The 17,362-nt window shown below is 51.0% G+C and overlaps 1 protein-coding gene across 1 annotated transcript; it reads left to right on the top strand.

The window, feature by feature from the left end:
- The first annotated feature begins 72 nt into the window (after window positions 1-72).
- CCS (copper chaperone for superoxide dismutase) lies at window positions 73-15,845 on the top strand. Its single transcript, XM_066357964.1, has 8 exons — window positions 73-236; window positions 542-614; window positions 8,544-8,681; window positions 9,305-9,482; window positions 10,066-10,126; window positions 15,169-15,246; window positions 15,321-15,424; window positions 15,530-15,845. Exons 1-8 carry the CDS (start codon window positions 198-200, stop codon window positions 15,681-15,683), a joined length of 825 nt encoding a protein of 274 aa, XP_066214061.1. The 5' UTR covers window positions 73-197; the 3' UTR covers window positions 15,684-15,845.
- The last annotated feature ends 1,517 nt before the right edge of the window (window positions 15,846-17,362 follow it).

Below are 17,362 nucleotides of genomic sequence, written 5' to 3'. Positions count from 1 at the left end.
CCGAGTACGCCTGCGCGGACTGTCCTCGCCACGCCTTTAAACGTTGGGGGCGGGACTTGCGTGCGCGCCCGTGTGCCCGACAGAAGAAGGGGCAAAATCTGGCTTCTGAGGCTCCACCTCCTCCCGACGCGGCTCGAGGTTTTTGGCTGGAGAGGATTCGAGCAGTTCTGGTCCCTCGTCCAGTGACTGAGTTCGAGATGTCATCCGACTCGGGGGACCGTGGGACCGCCTGCACGGTAAGGGCCGAAGCCTTGCACGACAGAGAACCTCGACCCCTTGGGGTGGTCATTTTCTCGAGAGGGGCGGAGGGGAAGCGGGGCCGGGACTCCAGCGTGAAGAGTGCAAGAGTAACAGGGTTCTTGGCGTTCCTGTTGGAGGGTGTTGGTCCTGAAATGATCTTGAGTGATAATGAATACGGCGCTTGAGGAGGGATCACGTGGGGGGCGTTTCTGCAGGCCACGGGGTCATAAGAGAGGTAGTGAAACAGGATCATGCAAGAGGGGTTCCCTGCTCTCAACGGCTGTCCTTGCCGCCCTTACAGCTGGAGTTCGCGGTGCAGATGACCTGTCAGAGCTGTGTAGACGCGGTGCGCAAGTCCCTGCAAGGGGTGGCAGGTAAGAGCCAGATAAATTTTGTGTGGACCGTCCGGAGGCCTATGGGAGCGGCAAGCAGATAGATCTCTTTGACCAGCCCTACTCCCATTTTACAAATGCTGTAACTGAGACTCAGGGAAAGGACGGAGTGTTCTCAGAATCACAGAGCCGGGCAGAGGCGGATTTAACGGCGGGCGCCCTGGGCCCCGACTTCTGAAGGGCCCAGCAAAACCTCAACTTGACACTTTTTTCTAATAACACCAAGTTTTGGTTTCATGTGTGCAATTTTAACATTAACAGTACATAATGTTTTTTATTTATTTAAAAATATGATTAACATGTATTTTTATTTTCCCTGTCTCTTTTTTAAGGGGCCCAATATTTTCTTCTGCACCTGGGGCCTCAACAGACCTTAATCTACCTCTGGCAGAGGCAGAGCCTGGAGTACAGGTCTCAACCCTGCCCTACCAGCAACTGCCTGTCCTGGTGTTTTAAACCTCGGGTTCCTGGAGAATGAGGAGCTAGGCTAGGTATAGCTCTGCCTACAGAAGGAGTACCCTAGAAAACAGGCAGTTCTTGCTTATGAAACAGCATAAACTCGACAAAGTAACAGCAGCGTGGCCACATTCCATCCTGGTTCTTTTTTTTTTTTTTTTTACAGAGACAGAGAGAGAGTCAGAGAGAGGGATAGACAGGGACAGACAGACAGGAACAGAGAGATGAGAAGCATCAATCATTAGTTTTTCGTTGTGCATTGCGACCCCTTAGTTGTTCATTGATTGCTTTCTCATATGTGCCTTGAATGCGGGCCTTCAGCAGACTGAGTAACCCCTTGCTCGGGCCAGCGACCTTGGGTCCAAGCTGGTGAGCTTTTACTCAAACCAGATGAGCCCGCACTCAAGCTGGCAACCTCGAGGTCTCGAACCTGGGTCCTCAGCATCCCAGTCCGACGCTCTATCCACTGCGCCACCGCCTGGTCAGGCAGTAGCTCCTGGTTCTTAAAAATCAGCTCTCTAGCTGGTCTAGAGGTGACCTGGCACAACTGGAAAGATCCGGGAAGGCAGAGATGCTAGCATGGCACTGGGAACTGCCTCCCTCTGATTGTTAGATGTTCATGTAGTCATTCAGTTAGAGACCAGACTCATGGGACTTTGTAGGGAGAAGGGTTCACACATATGTCGGGCATGGCCCTGCTGCATATAAAGTTGAGCACACAAGCAATACTCCTGGAAGAGCCGGTCTGGGAGGAGATGAAGTGAAATGGGTTCTGAAGCTGGGAGCGTGGTGGCACTCGGCTCTCTGTAGGGCAGCAGTGAGGGTGTCATTGTTGTTAGGAGTATGTGCTCTAGAGTTAGACTGTTTGGGTTCAGATCCCCTCTTTGCCACTTTGAGGCACTGAGACCGCCTGTAGGTTACATTTCACGCCTCTGTTTCTTCAGTGTTTAAATGGGCGTGATAATGGGAGCTACTCCTGAGGGTTGTCCTGAAGAGTAAGTTAGTTAATTAGCATTTTAGAAAAGCCTTTGCATGGAGAACACCCTAAATCTTAGCAAATCTGAGAGGAAGGGTTTACAGGGGATACTTTGGTTGGGCAGAGGCGTGAGGAGACAGACATGTCTTGAAACTGGGCTTGCTATGTATGTGTTTGGGGGTGGAGGGTGAGGGTCTGAGGAGCTTGAGCCATTCCACCAGGGGTGCAGTGCTCTGACCAAAGCTGTCTGAGAATGTTGGGCACTCCACTTTCTGTAAAATATTCTTGCTGGGAGAGCAGACAGACTTACTTTCTCGTGGACCTGGGGCAATTTTTAGGCTTCACCAGGTTTCTTAGGCACAGAAAAAGACCTCTGATAACTACATTTTCTGTTCTGGGTAACTGAAACCAGCTACGCTTTTTCATGGACTGAGCAGGGTGATTGTAGTTTCCCAGAATGCAGTGAAGCACGGAAAGGGGAGAGGGATTTGTTCTCTCCAGGAGGCCTGGGGCTTTGAAACTGAGTTTGTTAGGAGGAATCAGGTTCTACTATCCTCCTAGGTATAAGTGGGAGGAACTCCCAGCCCAAGGCTCACTTCCTTGAACCCTTATCACACACCCTGAAGTTCACCATGGCCTTATCTTTTCTCTCTCACTGGGTTCTGAGCTAAACAAGGGCTGGCCTGGCCATACTCGGGTTCACCAGCCAAACTGAACTACTGCTTAGCTGAAGAGCCAGCCTTCTTCTTGGTTCAGACTCAGGTCAGGAGTTCAGAAAGTGCATTGTTCCAAAGAGCCCACTTAAGAGACCCCAGATCAGGAACCCACCTGCCCTGAAGCCAGTCCGTCATAACGTTTTGTCTGCTTTGTGTCTAAAACATACTCAGAATCCAGCCTTTCTTTTTCCACCCTTTGGCCTTCACACCAATCCAACCCACCTGACCTCTCCATGACCCAAACAAAAACTTCACCCTTGGTTTCCCTGTTGCCTCTGTTGTCCCCTCTCATAGCTTTTCTACATAAAAGTCAGAGTGATTTTTAGAATCATACATCAAATAGTATGGCTGCCCCGTTTAAAATCTTCTAGAAGTGCCTGACCAGGCGGTGGCGCAGTGGATAGAGCATCGAACTGGGATGCCAAGGACCCAGGTTCGAGACCCCGAGGTTGCCAACTTGAGCGCGGGCTCATCTGGTTTAAGCAAAGCTCACCAGTTTGGACCCAAGGTCTCTGGCTCGAGCAAAGGGTTACTTGGTCTGCTGAAGGCCCGCGGTCAAGGCACATATGAGAAAGCAATCAATGAACAACTAAGGTGTCGCAATGCGCAGCAAAAAACTAATGATTGATGCTTCTCATCTCTTGTCCCTGTCTATCCCTCTCTCTGCTCTCTCTGTCTCTGTAAAAAAAAAACTTCTAGAAGTGGGATATATAAAACTTTGCCTTTTAAAATAAATTTTAATTAAAAAAAGTCTTGAAGTAATTATGTTTCAGAGCTTCCCTGAGCCAGGCACTGTTCTAAGTGCTACATATGAAAAAACTCATTTAGATCTTCAGTATCTCTCTGTAGTACAGTGTATTACTATCTCTATTTGCATATGAAGAAACCGAATAGAAAACTCAACAGAAAGGTTGAGTAACTTGTCTAAGGCCACACAGCTAGTATGTGGCAGACTTAGGATTTCAACCCAGAGCCCAAACTCTCTATCACTATCCTCTGTGGCCTCTCCTAATGGCCTTCCATTGCATTAAAACTGAAGTCTAGATTGTTTCCTGTTGCCTAAAAAACTATGCTTGAGACCTGTGGTGCCGCAGTGGATAAAGTGTTGACCTGGAAATGCTGAGGTCGCCAGTTCGAAACCCTGGGCTTGCCTGGTCAAGGCACATATGGGAGTTGATGCTTCCAGCCCCTCCCCCCTTCTCTCTCTCTGTCTCTCTCTCCTCTCTCTCCCTCTCTGTCTCTCTCCTCTCTAAAAATGAATAAATAAAATTTAAAAAAATTAAAAACAAAAACAAAACTATGCTTGATTGGTTTCCACTTATAGCTCTTATTCTATACATTACTATTCCATTTATTCCCAGCTTCAGCTACAGTGGCCTTTCTCTTCTAAAACACATTGATGTTGTTCCTGCCTCAGGACCTTTGCCCATGGTGTTCCTCTGCTGGAATGCTCTTCCCTGACTATATTCAGGCCTTTGCTTAAAGGCTTAGAGAGACCGTCATTGCCTAAGTGGCTTACCTCCCTCAAGTTGTTCCCTAATACACATTTCATTTATTACACTTTTCATTGTCTGAGTCTGTTTCATGTGTTTGACATCCCTATCACTGCACTGGACATGTGCTGTCTCATGAGACAGGGACATCTCCTGCCTTGTTCCTGCCGTATCCATGGCGTATGATAGGTACTTAGTGCACATTTGTTAAATAAATGGAATAGGCACATGAATAAATGAAACTTCTCAGCCTAACCAGGCAGTGGTACAGTGGATACAGCATCGGCCTGGGATGACAAGGACCAAGGTTCGAAACTCCAAGGTCGCCAGCTTGAGTGCCGGCTCATCTGGCTTGAGCGCAGGCTCACCAGCCTGAGTCACCGGCTTGAGTGTGGAATCATAGACATGATTCCATGGCACTTGCTTGAGCCCAAGGTTGCTGGCTCGAGCAAGGGGTCATTGGCTTGGCCGGAGCCACCTGGTCAAGGCACAGATGAGAAAGCAACCAAGGAACAACTAAGATGCCACAACTCCAGTATGAGTTGATGCTTCTCATCTTTCTCCCTTCCTGTCTGTCTGTCTGTATCTCTCATCTAAAAAAAGAAAAAAACTTCTCATACTACATGCTTATCTGAGCCCTGGAGCCTCAGACAGTCCTTTGGGGCTCAACATGACTTCCTTGGGGTGAGGGGGTTGAACAGGTTGCCTTCCAAGCTTTGTCACCTCAAGCCAGTTGTGTAAACTTCTAGCCTCATTTCCTCACCTGCTAGATGATGACAGTATCACCATCCTGATATGTGTAAGGCAGAGCACACAGCTCTTGGCATACCTTGCAGGCTCAGGCCACAGGACTTCCCCGCCATCCTCCCCATATCCCCTCTGCAGCAAGGGGCACCTCTAGGTGGACCTGGAACTCCAAGGCAGCAGAAGCTGCTGGGTGAGCCAGGATGAGGCTTTGTGTGAAGGGACAGTTTGGTTATTTGGAGAGTTTCCTTTTCACGCAATTGGCCTGTTTTTGCAGGAGAGGATGGGAGTATCTGTCTGCTCCTTCACTCGTTCTGCCTGTCCTCCAGCATGGTCATGGATGCTATAGGGGTTCTGAAGGAGCGAACCCATGAGGCCTTTTGTAGCCACAGGCCAGGTATTCCTGTCTCAGTGCTTCCTCCTCCCAGGAGCATTTCCCAGGTGGCCTTCTTTGAGCAGGAAGGAATCTGAACAGCTGAGGTACCTTGTCTATCCCTCGGGACCTGTTATTCTCTTCACTGTGTGCTGGTTACCCAGGCATCGTCTGAGTTCTCCTACAGCCTGTGAGCTCCCTGGAGACTAGGACCAGTGCTTTCCCTGACCCTGAGGACACATTTGTTCAAAGAGTAGGGAGGAAGGAAACTAAGGATGAAGAGAGCCGGTGGTCAGTATAGCGTTCAGTTCACAGGGCCCCTGCTGAACATGGCACAAAGTACCTCATTTAGCCTGCATCTCCTGGCCTGCCCATGGCTCCCTGGCCTTTACCCTGCAGCACAGTGCACACACTGAGATCAAAGCAGAATGATTGCACTTGCTTCAGCAGCACATATACTAAAATTGGAATGATACAGAAAAGATGAGCATGTCCCCCCTTTTTTGAAAGGAATGATTCTAAGTCCTATAGGCAACAGCGGCATTTAGAGTTCCCAGCCCATGCTCTGTGCACTGGCTGAGGATTTAAGAAGTCTCTTGAAAGCCTAAGGAACCCCACATATCTGAAGGAAAGAGAAGCCCTTTCTTCTTTCGTTGAGTTGGCTCAATGTGCATGTGTCAGAATCATCCCATAGGCTGTGTATACACATGGGTGACTTGGGGATTCGGAGGACAAATGAGACATACTGACTCTTGAACAAGACCCTTGTGGAACATGCAGAGCTCCTGTGAGTTACGCAGGGAAGTAGCAGCTGCTCCTGGAGGGCAAAGGAGGGGGACCCAACGCAGCCTGGGGGTTGGGGGCTGCTTCACAGGTGAGCAGCGTCCGGGCGAGTGCTCGGGCTCCAGAGCTAGGCTGCCTGGGATGAATCACAGTTCCACAACGCACTACCATGTGACTGCGTAGGTTTGTTCATTTCTCTGTGCCTCAGTTTCCTCATCTATAACATGACGATAATAGACGCCAACTCACAGTGTTACTCGAATATGGGAGGGAGTTATTACGGGAAAGCATGAAAAGCTCACAGTGCATGCCCAGTAAATGTTAGCTCCCATGATGATGGTGACAGAACCCTCTCTTCTATGTATATGAACTTCTTTGAGGTATAATTCATTCATCACAAAATTCTGCCATTTAGAGTATGCAGTTCAGTGATTTTTAGTATATGCTATAGATAGAGTTGTACAACCATTACCACTATGAGTTGAGTTTTTTTGTTTTTTTTGTGTGTGTTTTTTTTCAGAGACACAGAGAGAGTCAGAGAGAGGGATAGATAGGGACAGACAGATAGGAACGGAGAGAGATGAGAAGCATCAATCATTAGTTTTTCGTTACGACATCTTAGTTGTTTATTGATTGCTTTCTCATATGTGCCTTGACTGTGGGGTTACAGCAGACCGAGTAACCCCTTGCTCAAGCCCGCAACCTTGGGTCCAAACTGATGAGCTTTGCTCAAACCAGATGAGCCCGCGCTCAAGCTGGCGACCTCGGGGTCTCGAACCTGGGTCCTCGGCATCCCAGTCCGACACTCTATCCCCTGTGCCACCACCTGGTCAGGCACCACTGTGAGTTTTATATTTCATCACCTCACGAAGAAATTGAACCCTTTAGCTATCACCCTTGGAGTCTCCAATCTACTTTCTGTCCTTACAGATTTACCTATTCTGGACATTTCATTCAAAATGGTATCTAATCTGTGGCCTTTTTTCTTTTTTGTATTCATTTTTTTATTATTAATTTTAATGGGGTGACATTGATAAGTCAGGTACATATGTTCAGAGAAAACATCTCCAGGTTATTTTGACATTTGATTATGTTGCATACCCCACACCGAAAGTCAACTTGTCTTCCTTCACCTTCTATCTGGTTTTCTTTGTGCCCCTCCCCTCCCCCTAATCTGTGGCCTTTTGTGACTGGCTTTCCCATCACAGTGCTTTCAAGGTTCAGCCAGGCTGTAGCACATATCAGTACTTCATTCCTTCTTGAGGTTGAATTGTGTTTCATTGTATTGAAACACCACCTTTTGGTTATCCGTTTATCAGTGGATGGGCTTTTTGGGTTGTTTTCACCTTTGGCAATTAGAAATAAAGTAGCTCTTTTTTTTTCTTTTGTTGTGACAGAGAGAGAGAGAGAAAGAGAGGAACAGATAGGGATAGACAGGCAGGAAGGGAGAGAGATGAGAAGTATCAATTCTTCGTTGCGGCACCTTAGTTATTCATTGATTGCTTTCTCATATGTGCCTTGACCAGGGGCTACAGCAGACTGACCCCTTGCTCAAGCCAGTGACCTTGGGCTCAAGCTGGTGAGCCTTGCTCAAACCAGATGAGCCCGCGCTCAAGGCGCTCAAGCCAGCGACCTCGGGGTTTTGAACCCAGGTCCTCCACGTCTCAGTCCAACGCTTTATCCACTGCGCCATTGCATGGTCAGGCAAGGTAGCCCATTTTTATAGAAAGCACTTTTAAAAGAGTTTTTAGGCCCTGGCCAGCTGGCTAAGTGGATAGAGTGTCAGTCTGGCATTTGGACATCCTGGGTTTGAGCCCTGGTCAGGGCACTCAAGAGAAGTGACCATCTGCTTCTCTTTCCCTCTTCTCCTCCTTCTCTCCTTCTTCCCCTCTTACAGCCAGTGGCTCAATTGGTTTGAGTGTTGGCCCTGGGCATTGAGAATGGCTCAGTTGGTCCAAGTGTCAGCCTCAGGTGCTAAAAATAGCTCGGTTGATTTGAGCATTGATCCAAGACGGGTTGCCAGGTGGATCCCATTGGGGCACACGTGGGAGTCCATTTCATTATTTCCCCTTCTCTCACTTAAGATAATTTTAAAAAAGAATTACCTATGTTTCAAAAGTTATAAATAATGCCTGGAATGTAATTAAAGTTATAAATAATGCCTGGAATGTAATACGGACTCACAACAATCCTGAGAGTGAGGTGACATTATTCTCCCCACTTTATTTATAAAGAAACAGCCTCAGAGAGGTTAAGGGCCGTATACAGCTGGAAAGTGGGGATGGGGAATCTCCCTCTGTTCCTCTATTCTCTGTTCCCAGCATAGGGATACCAGCCCTCTGCTGCCCTCTGCCCCCTCTTTTCCCTCAGGTGTCCAGAGTGTTGAGGTGCAGTTGGAGAAGCAGATGGTCTTGGTGGAGACCACCCTGCTTAGCCAGGAGGTACAAGCTCTCTTAGAAGGAACGGGGCGGCAGGCGGTACTCAAGGGCATGGGCAGCGGCTTATTGCGTGAGTAACCACTGTGGCCTTGGCCTTGCCTTTCTGGGAGGGAGGTGGCCTGAGGCTGGTATAAATCTAACCATAGTAGGCCCTGGCTGGTTGGCTCAGTGGTAGAGTGTCGGCCTGGCGTGCAGGAGTCCCGGGTTCTAATCCCAGCCAGGGCACACAGGAGAAGCGCCCATCTGCTTCTCCACCCCTCCCCCTCTCCTTCCTCTCTGTCTCTCTCTTCCCCTCCCATGGCCAGGGCTCCATTGGAGCAAAGTTGACCCGGGCGCTGAGGATGGCTCTGTGGCCTCTGCCTCAGGCGCTAGAATGGCTCTGGTTGCGACAGAGCGACGCCCCAGATGGGCAGAGCATTGTCCCCTGGTGGGCATGCCAGGTGGATCCTGGTCGGGCGCATGCAGGAGTCTGTCTGACTGCCTCCCCATTTCCAGCTTCGGAAAGGTGCAAAAAAATAAATAAATAAATAAATAAATAAGTAAATAAATCTAACCATAGTATTTTATGGTTTGGGTGGAGAGACTTTGGAGAAGATGTGAAAGCTATGTGGGTCTCTCTCCATGCCCTTTCCCAGCTGATGAAGGTGGGGCTGGATGAGGTAGGAGCCAACCCAGGTGTCTCATACCTTGCAGAGACTCTCGGGGCAGCAGTGGCCATTCTAGGGGGACCTGGCCCTGTGCAGGGGGTGGTGCGCTTCTTACAGCTGAGCCCTGAACGCTGCCTCATTGAGGGAACCATTGATGGCCTGGAGCCTGGGCCACACGGACTCCATGTCCATCAGTTCGGGGACCTCACAAGGGACTGCAACAGGTAAGTTATCTGTAACCTCCCTTGTAGCATCCTCATCACCTCAGTTGTGTACCCACTATGTGCAGGGGGCTATATTAAGCCTTTTACATTCACTTTCACACTTGGTCCTCATAAACACCTTGTGAGGCATATACACATAGGTCCAGTCTCTACAGATGAGGAGACTGAGGCTCAAAGAGGTTCAGTGATTTGTCAAAGGCTCCAGAGCATGTAAATAGTAATAGTGGGAATTTGAACCAAGATCTGACCTTGATGTTCCTGCTCGTAGCTACCTTACTGCCTCTGAGATGGAAGGTTACTCCTGGACATGGAAAAGGCAGGTCCCTGTCATGGTGTTTGTCATGCTACGATACTATTAGCTGTTGACTCATTTATGTCTCCCCTAGAAGCTTATTGAGGGCATGACCCATGTTTGATTCTTCTTAGTTCCCTCGACCCAAAGCCTGGCAGAGTGGGCCTGTTTGTTGAATGAATGAATGAATGAATGAGTGAATGAATGAAACAAATGTAGTTACAGTCAGATGTTGGGTCAGCTGTCCGGTGAGCTTCCACTCACTGCCCACCTGCTACCTTTTCTTCTTAGCTGTGGGGACCACTTTAACCCGGATGGAACATCTCATGGGGGCCCCCAGGACTCTGACAGGGTAAGTGTCCAAGTGTGCAAGGCTTGGGCTGAGACAGAGCCCAAAGTCTCAGAGGAGGGGCAGGCAGATCTTGGGACATCTGAGTGAGATTCCTTTTTGGTAGGATCTTTTCCCTTCACCTTATTTTGTTCCAGTTAGAAGCATTTTTTGACACTCTCTGTGATCAAGGCCTGCCACCTAGGAGCTCACAGTCCAAAGGAGGAGCGCACTGAGTGCTCTGGGTGCAGCACAGTGAGATGCCCTGGCCGGAGGCCCGGGAGCCCAGAGCAACCATCTGAACCCGCCGGAGGGCACAGGCCATGGGAGAAGTGAGTGTAGAAGTTGGAGGATTTACCTAAACTGAACAGGCCGATCCGATGCTCTAGCTCCTAGTCCCAGAGTTTTGTTTTCCACTGAAGTGTTTTCCCCTTCAGCAGTAAGTCACATGATGCCTTAATGATTTTTGCCTTATCTGAGTACTGCTTGTTCTGTTAGTTACTCCATGTTTTGATTTAAGTTGACTCACTTTTTTTCCTTAGGTAAATTTAATAATTTTTAGTGCTTTGATCTATCATAGAAACTTTCAAACATATTTCAAAGTAAAGAAACTACTGCCCTGAGCCCCCAGGTCTGTGTTACTCAGCTTCAGCCGTCTCCACCTCCGGCCCGTCCTGTTTCCGCTCCAGCCCTACCCTTCTCCTCCATCATTTTAAAGCAAAGCAAGATGTTTTTTGTTTTTGTTTTTGTTGAGAAAGAGAGAGAGAGGGGGAGAGGGACAGACAGAGAGGAAGGGAGAGAAATGAGAAACATCAGTTCTTCCTTGCAGCACCTTCGTTGTTCACTGATTGCTTTACTCATCTGTGGCTTGATGGGGTGCTCCAGCCAAGCCAGACCCCTTGCTCAAGCCAGCGACCATGGGTCATGTCTATGATCGCACGCTCAAGCCGGCAACCCTGTGCTCAGGCTGGTGACCTCAGAGTTCGAACCTGGGTTCTCGGGGTCCCAGGTTGACAGTATCCGCTGTGCTACTGCCTGGTCTGGCGCAAGATGTTATTTTATGTAATTAAGGCAGATTGATTTTTTTTTTTTTTCTTTTTTCTTTTTTCTGAAGCTGGAAACAGGGAGAGACAGTCAGACAGACTCCCACATGCGCCCGACCAGGATCCACCCGGCACGCCCACCAGGGGCGACGCTCTGCCCACCAGGGGGCGATGCTCTGCCCATCCTGGGCATTGCCATGTTGCGACCAGAGCCACTCTAGCGCCTGAGGCAGAGGCCAAGGAGCCATCCCCAGCGCCCGGGCCATCTTTGCTCCAATGGAGCCTCGGCTGCGGGAGGGGAAGAGAGAGACAGAGAGGAAAGCGCGGCGGAGGGGTGGAGAAGCAAATGGGCGCTTCTCCTGTGTGCCCTGGCCGGGAATCGAACCCGGGTCCTCCGCACGCTAGGCCGACGCTCTACCGCTGAGCCAACCGGCCAGGACCTAAGGCAGATTGATTTTTAATGAGAAACCTGATATTGCTGCAGAGAATGGAAAACCAGCACAGTACTTTTAGCCTAATAAATAGATTATTGTAGAGATAAATTAGTGCAGGCCTAAAACATGTTTTTTTTTTATTGATTTACAGAGAGAGAAACATCAATTTGTTGTTCCACTTATTTGTGCATTCATTGGTTGATTCTTGTATGTCCCTTGACCGGGGATCAAACCCCCAACCATGTACGTGGGGATGATGCTGTAAACCAATTGAGCTACCAGGCCAGAGCCCCTGCATCATGTTCTGAGTGTTGCTGGGGACGGAGGGCCATTTTATCTGGGTTCAAGTGATTAGCAAATGTTAGAGAGGTGTTAAAGACCTGTAGCACCAAATGGAAACTTTGTCCTGGATGTCAAACCAGGGGGATCACCTCCTCTCTTGGTGATTAGTGTTTCCTAAAGCCCTGCCCTCACGGACCTAAGGCCATGTGTCTCCCTCCCTGTGGGGTGTGTTTCCTCAGCATGGGGACTCGGTACAGGCAGGCTCTGGGTCCTTGTCCTGAGACCTGGCGCCTCCTCTTTATGCCCTCCCAGGACTCACAGGCCTTTTTGTTTTTTATTTTCTATCTTGAAGATAGTTTGCAACCTTCTGCCTCAAAACAGATGAAAACATGGTATGTGTTTTTCATGTAACTGATTTTTTTGGACTTTTGACAGCTGTGTTACATTTTTCATAATCAGGTTTTTGCTTCTTTCCCCCTGCCCACCTCCAAGTTGGAGAAGCCTTTCTGTTGGGTCCAATGCAGGCCGCCTTGCTTGTATTCAGTGTATCAATTATCTATTGCTGTTAATCAAATAACTCCAAACTTAGGGGTTTAAAACAACAAGCAGTTGCTGGCTTAGCTGCTCAGTTGCTTGGAGCATTGTCCCAATGTACCAAGGTTGTGGGTTTGATCCCTGATCAGGGCATATACAAGAATCAACCCTGAATGCATGAATAAGGAGAACAACAAATCAATGTTTCTCTCTTCTCCCTTACTCTCCCTCTCTCTAAAATCAATTCAGACAAATTTAAAACAAGCAGCATTTATCATCTCAGAGTTTCTCTGGGTGCAGCTCAGCTGGGGGCCCCGCACCCAGGGTCCCTCACGGGCCACAGCTGTCTTAGGCTTCAGGCGGGGTAGAGCTGCTTCTGCACTGGCTCCAGTTGCTGTTGGCAGGCCTCAGAGCCTCCCTGGCTGGTGGCCAGGCATCAGTACTTTGCCACGTGGGCCTCTTCCTAGGGCAGCTCACAACACAGCAGTAGGCTTTCCTCGGAACAAGGGAGTGAGAGAGGGCATCCAAGACTGAAGCCACACTCTTTTTGTAACCTCATCTTGGAAGTGACACAAGGTGCAGCCCATGCTCGGGGGAGCACACAAGAGTGTGAATATAGGGAGGGTGCGTGTTAGAGGCTCTCTTCACTGAGCCTTGGGAGGTGCTGAGCAGGACTCAGGTGAGTAAAGAACACAGAGTGGGGACAGTGGCTCAGCAGAGGGTACACCGCGAGGCATGACCCGGTGAGGAACGTCTGGGAACTGGCAGCCCATGTCTCTTATGAAGTGAAGGGGTTTTTTTTGTTTGTTTGTTTGTTTTTTTGTATTTTTCTGAAGCTGGAAACGGGGAGAAACAGTCAGACAGACTCCCGCATGCGCCCAACCGGGATCCACCCGGCATGCCCACCAGGGGCGACGCTCTGCCCACCAGGGGGTGATGCTCTGCCCCTCCGGGGTGTCGCTATGCCGCGACCAGAGCCACTCTAGTGCCTGGGGCAGAGGCCAAAGAGCCATCCCCAGCGCCCGGGCCATCTTTGCTCCAATGGAGCCTCGGCTGCGGGAGGGGTAGAGAGAGACAGAGAGGAAGGAGGGGGGGGGGTAGAGAAGCAAATGGGCGCTTCTCCTATGTGCCCTGGCCGGGAATCGAGCCCGGGTCCCCCGCATGCCAGGCCGACGCTCTACCGCTGAGCCAACCGGCCAGGGCCGAAGTGAAGGGTTTTGAAGAGCAAGACACTACCTCGTGGCCTATGCCCTGGCCCGGGCCCTTCTCACGGCTGGAGTCAGGAGCTGGAGCCTGCTGCTGTCCTATGCCAGGCCCTTGATAACAGACAGAGAAAGACTTGAGCAAGAGCTGTATGGCCAGGGCTGCCATGGCGACTAGAAGCTTCCTTTTGGATTTCAGCATCTGGTTTTGGTCAGATGGAAATGAGTTCAATGTGGGAATTTATATCTAAGCCTGGTTGTCCTGTTGCAGGTCCCCTAAGTGGTCTCCGTCCGTTTCCTTCCCTTCTCTCCTTGTCCCCTCCAGTCTTTTCTCTTCATACACTTGACTGGAGGCATTGCTCCAAAGCGTGGGGTTAACCGTATGGTGCTCCTTCCTGAAACTCAGTGCCCGAGGGTTCAGGCCGCCTGGTGTGACATTTAAGGCCATGGGCCCAGTTCCACCCACCCCTGTGCAGGGGAAAGATGGGAGAGGCTGCCTCTCGGGACCTTCTGCTGCCAGGTCATGCCTCTGAGCCTCACTGCTTGCTCCTGCTCCCTCAGCCAAGTCCTGAAAATGCTCCCCAAGGCTCTGTGTCATGATCTTTCTACCCCAACAAAGGGCGTAACAAAGGCACAGGTTTTAAGCAGCAGATGTCTCTCTGGAAAACAACATAAAGCAGAAGTGGCTTTTTGCTGCTTGTCAAATCCATTATATAGTGACATGCTCTGTGACCATGCTTTGCAGCAAGGTCTTGTGTACAAGCCCACATAGGCACAGACACTTGCTTCTACCTAAAGTGTCAGGTTGGGGAAATTTATTTGCACAGATATGCGTTTCTGTGACTCACCAGTACAGTCTTGTCACTAGAATACACACTTACTGTTGTACTAAGCCTGTGTGTCATAATCACGCTTCCACATCTGGCTCCTACCGAGCTGTGAACCCCTTGAGGGTCATGACCGCATCTGCACCCCACCCCCTTCCACCCCCGCCATGCCTGGCAGAGGGTGTCTGATTTAGGAACTGTTCAGTAGATATGTTATGACATGTTTATTACCTTCAAGGGAGAAGGTAGACAGCCAGCTTTGGTGGGGGCAGGACAGCCAAGCATGGCCAGCTTCAGCCCAGAGGAACTGCAGGTTGCTGAGGGCTCTCAGAGTCATCAGGCAGCTGGAGAACCCAGCTTGGAAAGACCAGGAACTGGGCTAGCTTCTGAGGCCATGATGCAAGGCTGGGCAGTGGCCTTGTAGGAGCAGCAGTCTTGTCCAGTGGCCATGCCTTCCCAGGGAGGGGTCACTGGCTGTCTTCAGTGTGCTGTCATTCTGCCCAGGATTTTAATTCCAGGGAGGAAGCATCTGGTTGGCTTCCTTGTGTCCTGGGCCGTCCCTTCATCCAACCCAACTGTACCCACGGGAGGACACTGGTACTTTTGGGAAAGGGAATCAGAAACTGGAAAGTCAGATCCTAGCAGAGAAAGACTTGAGCAAGAGCTGTATGGCCAGGGCTGCCATGGCTCCTATGAGTTGCTGTATGTGTCCCACATACTCTTTCCTCCTGGGTCTCATTGCAGCACCGGGGAGACCTCGGGAACGTCCGTGCAGATGCTGATGGCCGAGCCATCTTCAGGATAGAGGATGAGCAGGTGAAGGTAAGTGGAAATGAAAGTGGGGACCTTTCCTCACAGGTAGGTCCATTGTCTGAGGTCGCTGTCTCCTTCCAAAGGTATGGGATGTGATTGGCCGAAGCCTGGTCATTGATGAGGGAGAAGACGACCTGGGCCGGGGTGGCCACCCCTTATCTAAGATCACGGGGAACTCAGGAAAGAGGTGGGTAATGCCGCCCCCGGCGGGAGGCCGTGTTCTACTAGCTGTGCATGGGGAACCCGCAAGGCGCCCAGACAGGTGCTCCTTCTTGACCACATATTTCTGCAGGTTGGCCTGTGGCATCATTGCACGTGCTGCCGGCCTTTTCCAGAACCCCAAGCAGATCTGCTCCTGTGATGGCCTCACCATCTGGGAGGAGCGAGGCCGGCCCATCGCTGGTGAGGGACGCAAAGAGCCAGCCCAGCCCCCTGCCCACCTCTGAGCCCAGCCTCAGCCTCAGGTCTGACTGTCCTCCAGCTGCATGGCACCCTCCTTGGGGCGGAGGGCGGCCCTGCCTGTCCCATCCGAGGAGAGTGAAGGTGTGGGATGTGCAGGGCTGCTGTGACATTCCCTCGGCAAATTAAAGTTGTACTTTCCTATGGAATTCTGTGTTTTGTCTGTGTCCCCACGTTCCCATGGGCTTGGTGAACACAGTCGCTCTGCCTCCACCACCACCCCCCTTCAAGGGCCAGCTCTTGGCTTTTGGAGCCAAACCAAACTGGGTTGAGATCCACACAGCTCCCAGGGTCTGCATCCTCCTCCTCAGGGTCCCAGTGACGGGTGACAGCAGCCATACTTCTGTTTGTGCCCTGCCCTTCTGCCCTCACGACGGCCAGTGGGAACCAGTATGGATGCTGACCCCTGCAGGGCCTTTCCCCCCCTGAGAAGTCAGGGCCACTCCAGCTTTAGTTTTCCCTGTGGTTGTGTCTGTCACATGGGAGGTTGGGAACTGAGGGCAGCCTCTCCTCCCTGTCCTGTCGACTGAGTTTCAGAAAAAGCCGGTCTGCTGAGGCGGAGGAAGGAGGCAGGTTCACAGGGAGAGCCTATGAGTTGCTGGACGATGCCCAACACTCCAGAGTCCCCACTCGGGGCCTTTCTCAAGGCCAGCCACATCCTGACCTGGGGGTCAAGAGAGACTCCTGTATCCTCCTAATGCGCCCACCTTGTTAATTCTCCCCTCCCCCCCGAAGTTAGAAGCGGGAAGGCAGTCAGACTTCTGCATGCGCCCAACCAGGATCCACCCGGCATGCCCACCGGGGGGCGATGCTCTGCCCATCTGGGGCACTGCTTCATTGCAGCCAGAGCCATTCTAGCACCTGAGGCGGAGGCCATGGAGCCATCCTCAGCACCTGGGCCAACTTTGCTCCAATGGAGCCTTGGCTGCGGGAGGGGAAGAAAGAGAGAGAGAAGGAGAGGGGAAGGGTGGAGAAGCAGATGGGCGCTTCTCCTGTGTGCCCTGGCCAGGAATCGAACCTGGGACCTCCACCTACTGGGCCAATGCTCTACCACTGAGCCAACTGGCCAGGGCCCACCTACCTTTTAAAAATAATGCCTTGAGTTGATTTTTTTACTCACAAATAAAAGATTTTTAATTAATAAGTGAAGTGCTTGGAACAGGGCCCAGCACATGGTAAGTTAAAGGAGCAGCGGCTGTGATTCTGAGGCCAAATGGGGCCCCGGAGGCAGCCCCTGCCAAGCTCCCCTCTTCCAGAGATGGCTGATAGCTAAGGTCTAGCGTGTGGGGCCAGGGATTCCGGGCCTCCCCACTCGCCTGCTTTGCCTCCCACCCCTACGCCCGCTGGACTATGCCAGCTTGCTCGTCCATGACCAAGCTGCTCTGTGACATGGTGGGCTGGCAGAGTGCAGACTTTGCCCTTGACGCCGCCTGCACCGAACCAGGTGGGTGGTGCTACAGTCAGCCGGCCTTGGCCGTGGTGTGCCTGGCTCTGCTCCCGTTCTCCAGGCCCTGCCCGTTTCCAGGCTGCTGTGCCTGTAGCCCCAGCCCTTGGACCCTGCTTTCTTGCCTAACCAGAGCTGGTTGCTTTCTAGCTCCCCTTGTTTCTTGGGGAACCAAATCCTTCTAATCCTGGGGCCTAGGCTGTCTTTCCCCATGTGGGCCTC

Source organism: Saccopteryx leptura, chromosome 1, assembly GCF_036850995.1.
Source record: "Saccopteryx leptura isolate mSacLep1 chromosome 1, mSacLep1_pri_phased_curated, whole genome shotgun sequence".
In the NCBI taxonomy this organism is placed as follows: domain Eukaryota; kingdom Metazoa; phylum Chordata; class Mammalia; order Chiroptera; family Emballonuridae; genus Saccopteryx; species Saccopteryx leptura.
This window is presented reverse-complemented; position numbering and strand designations above follow the sequence as displayed.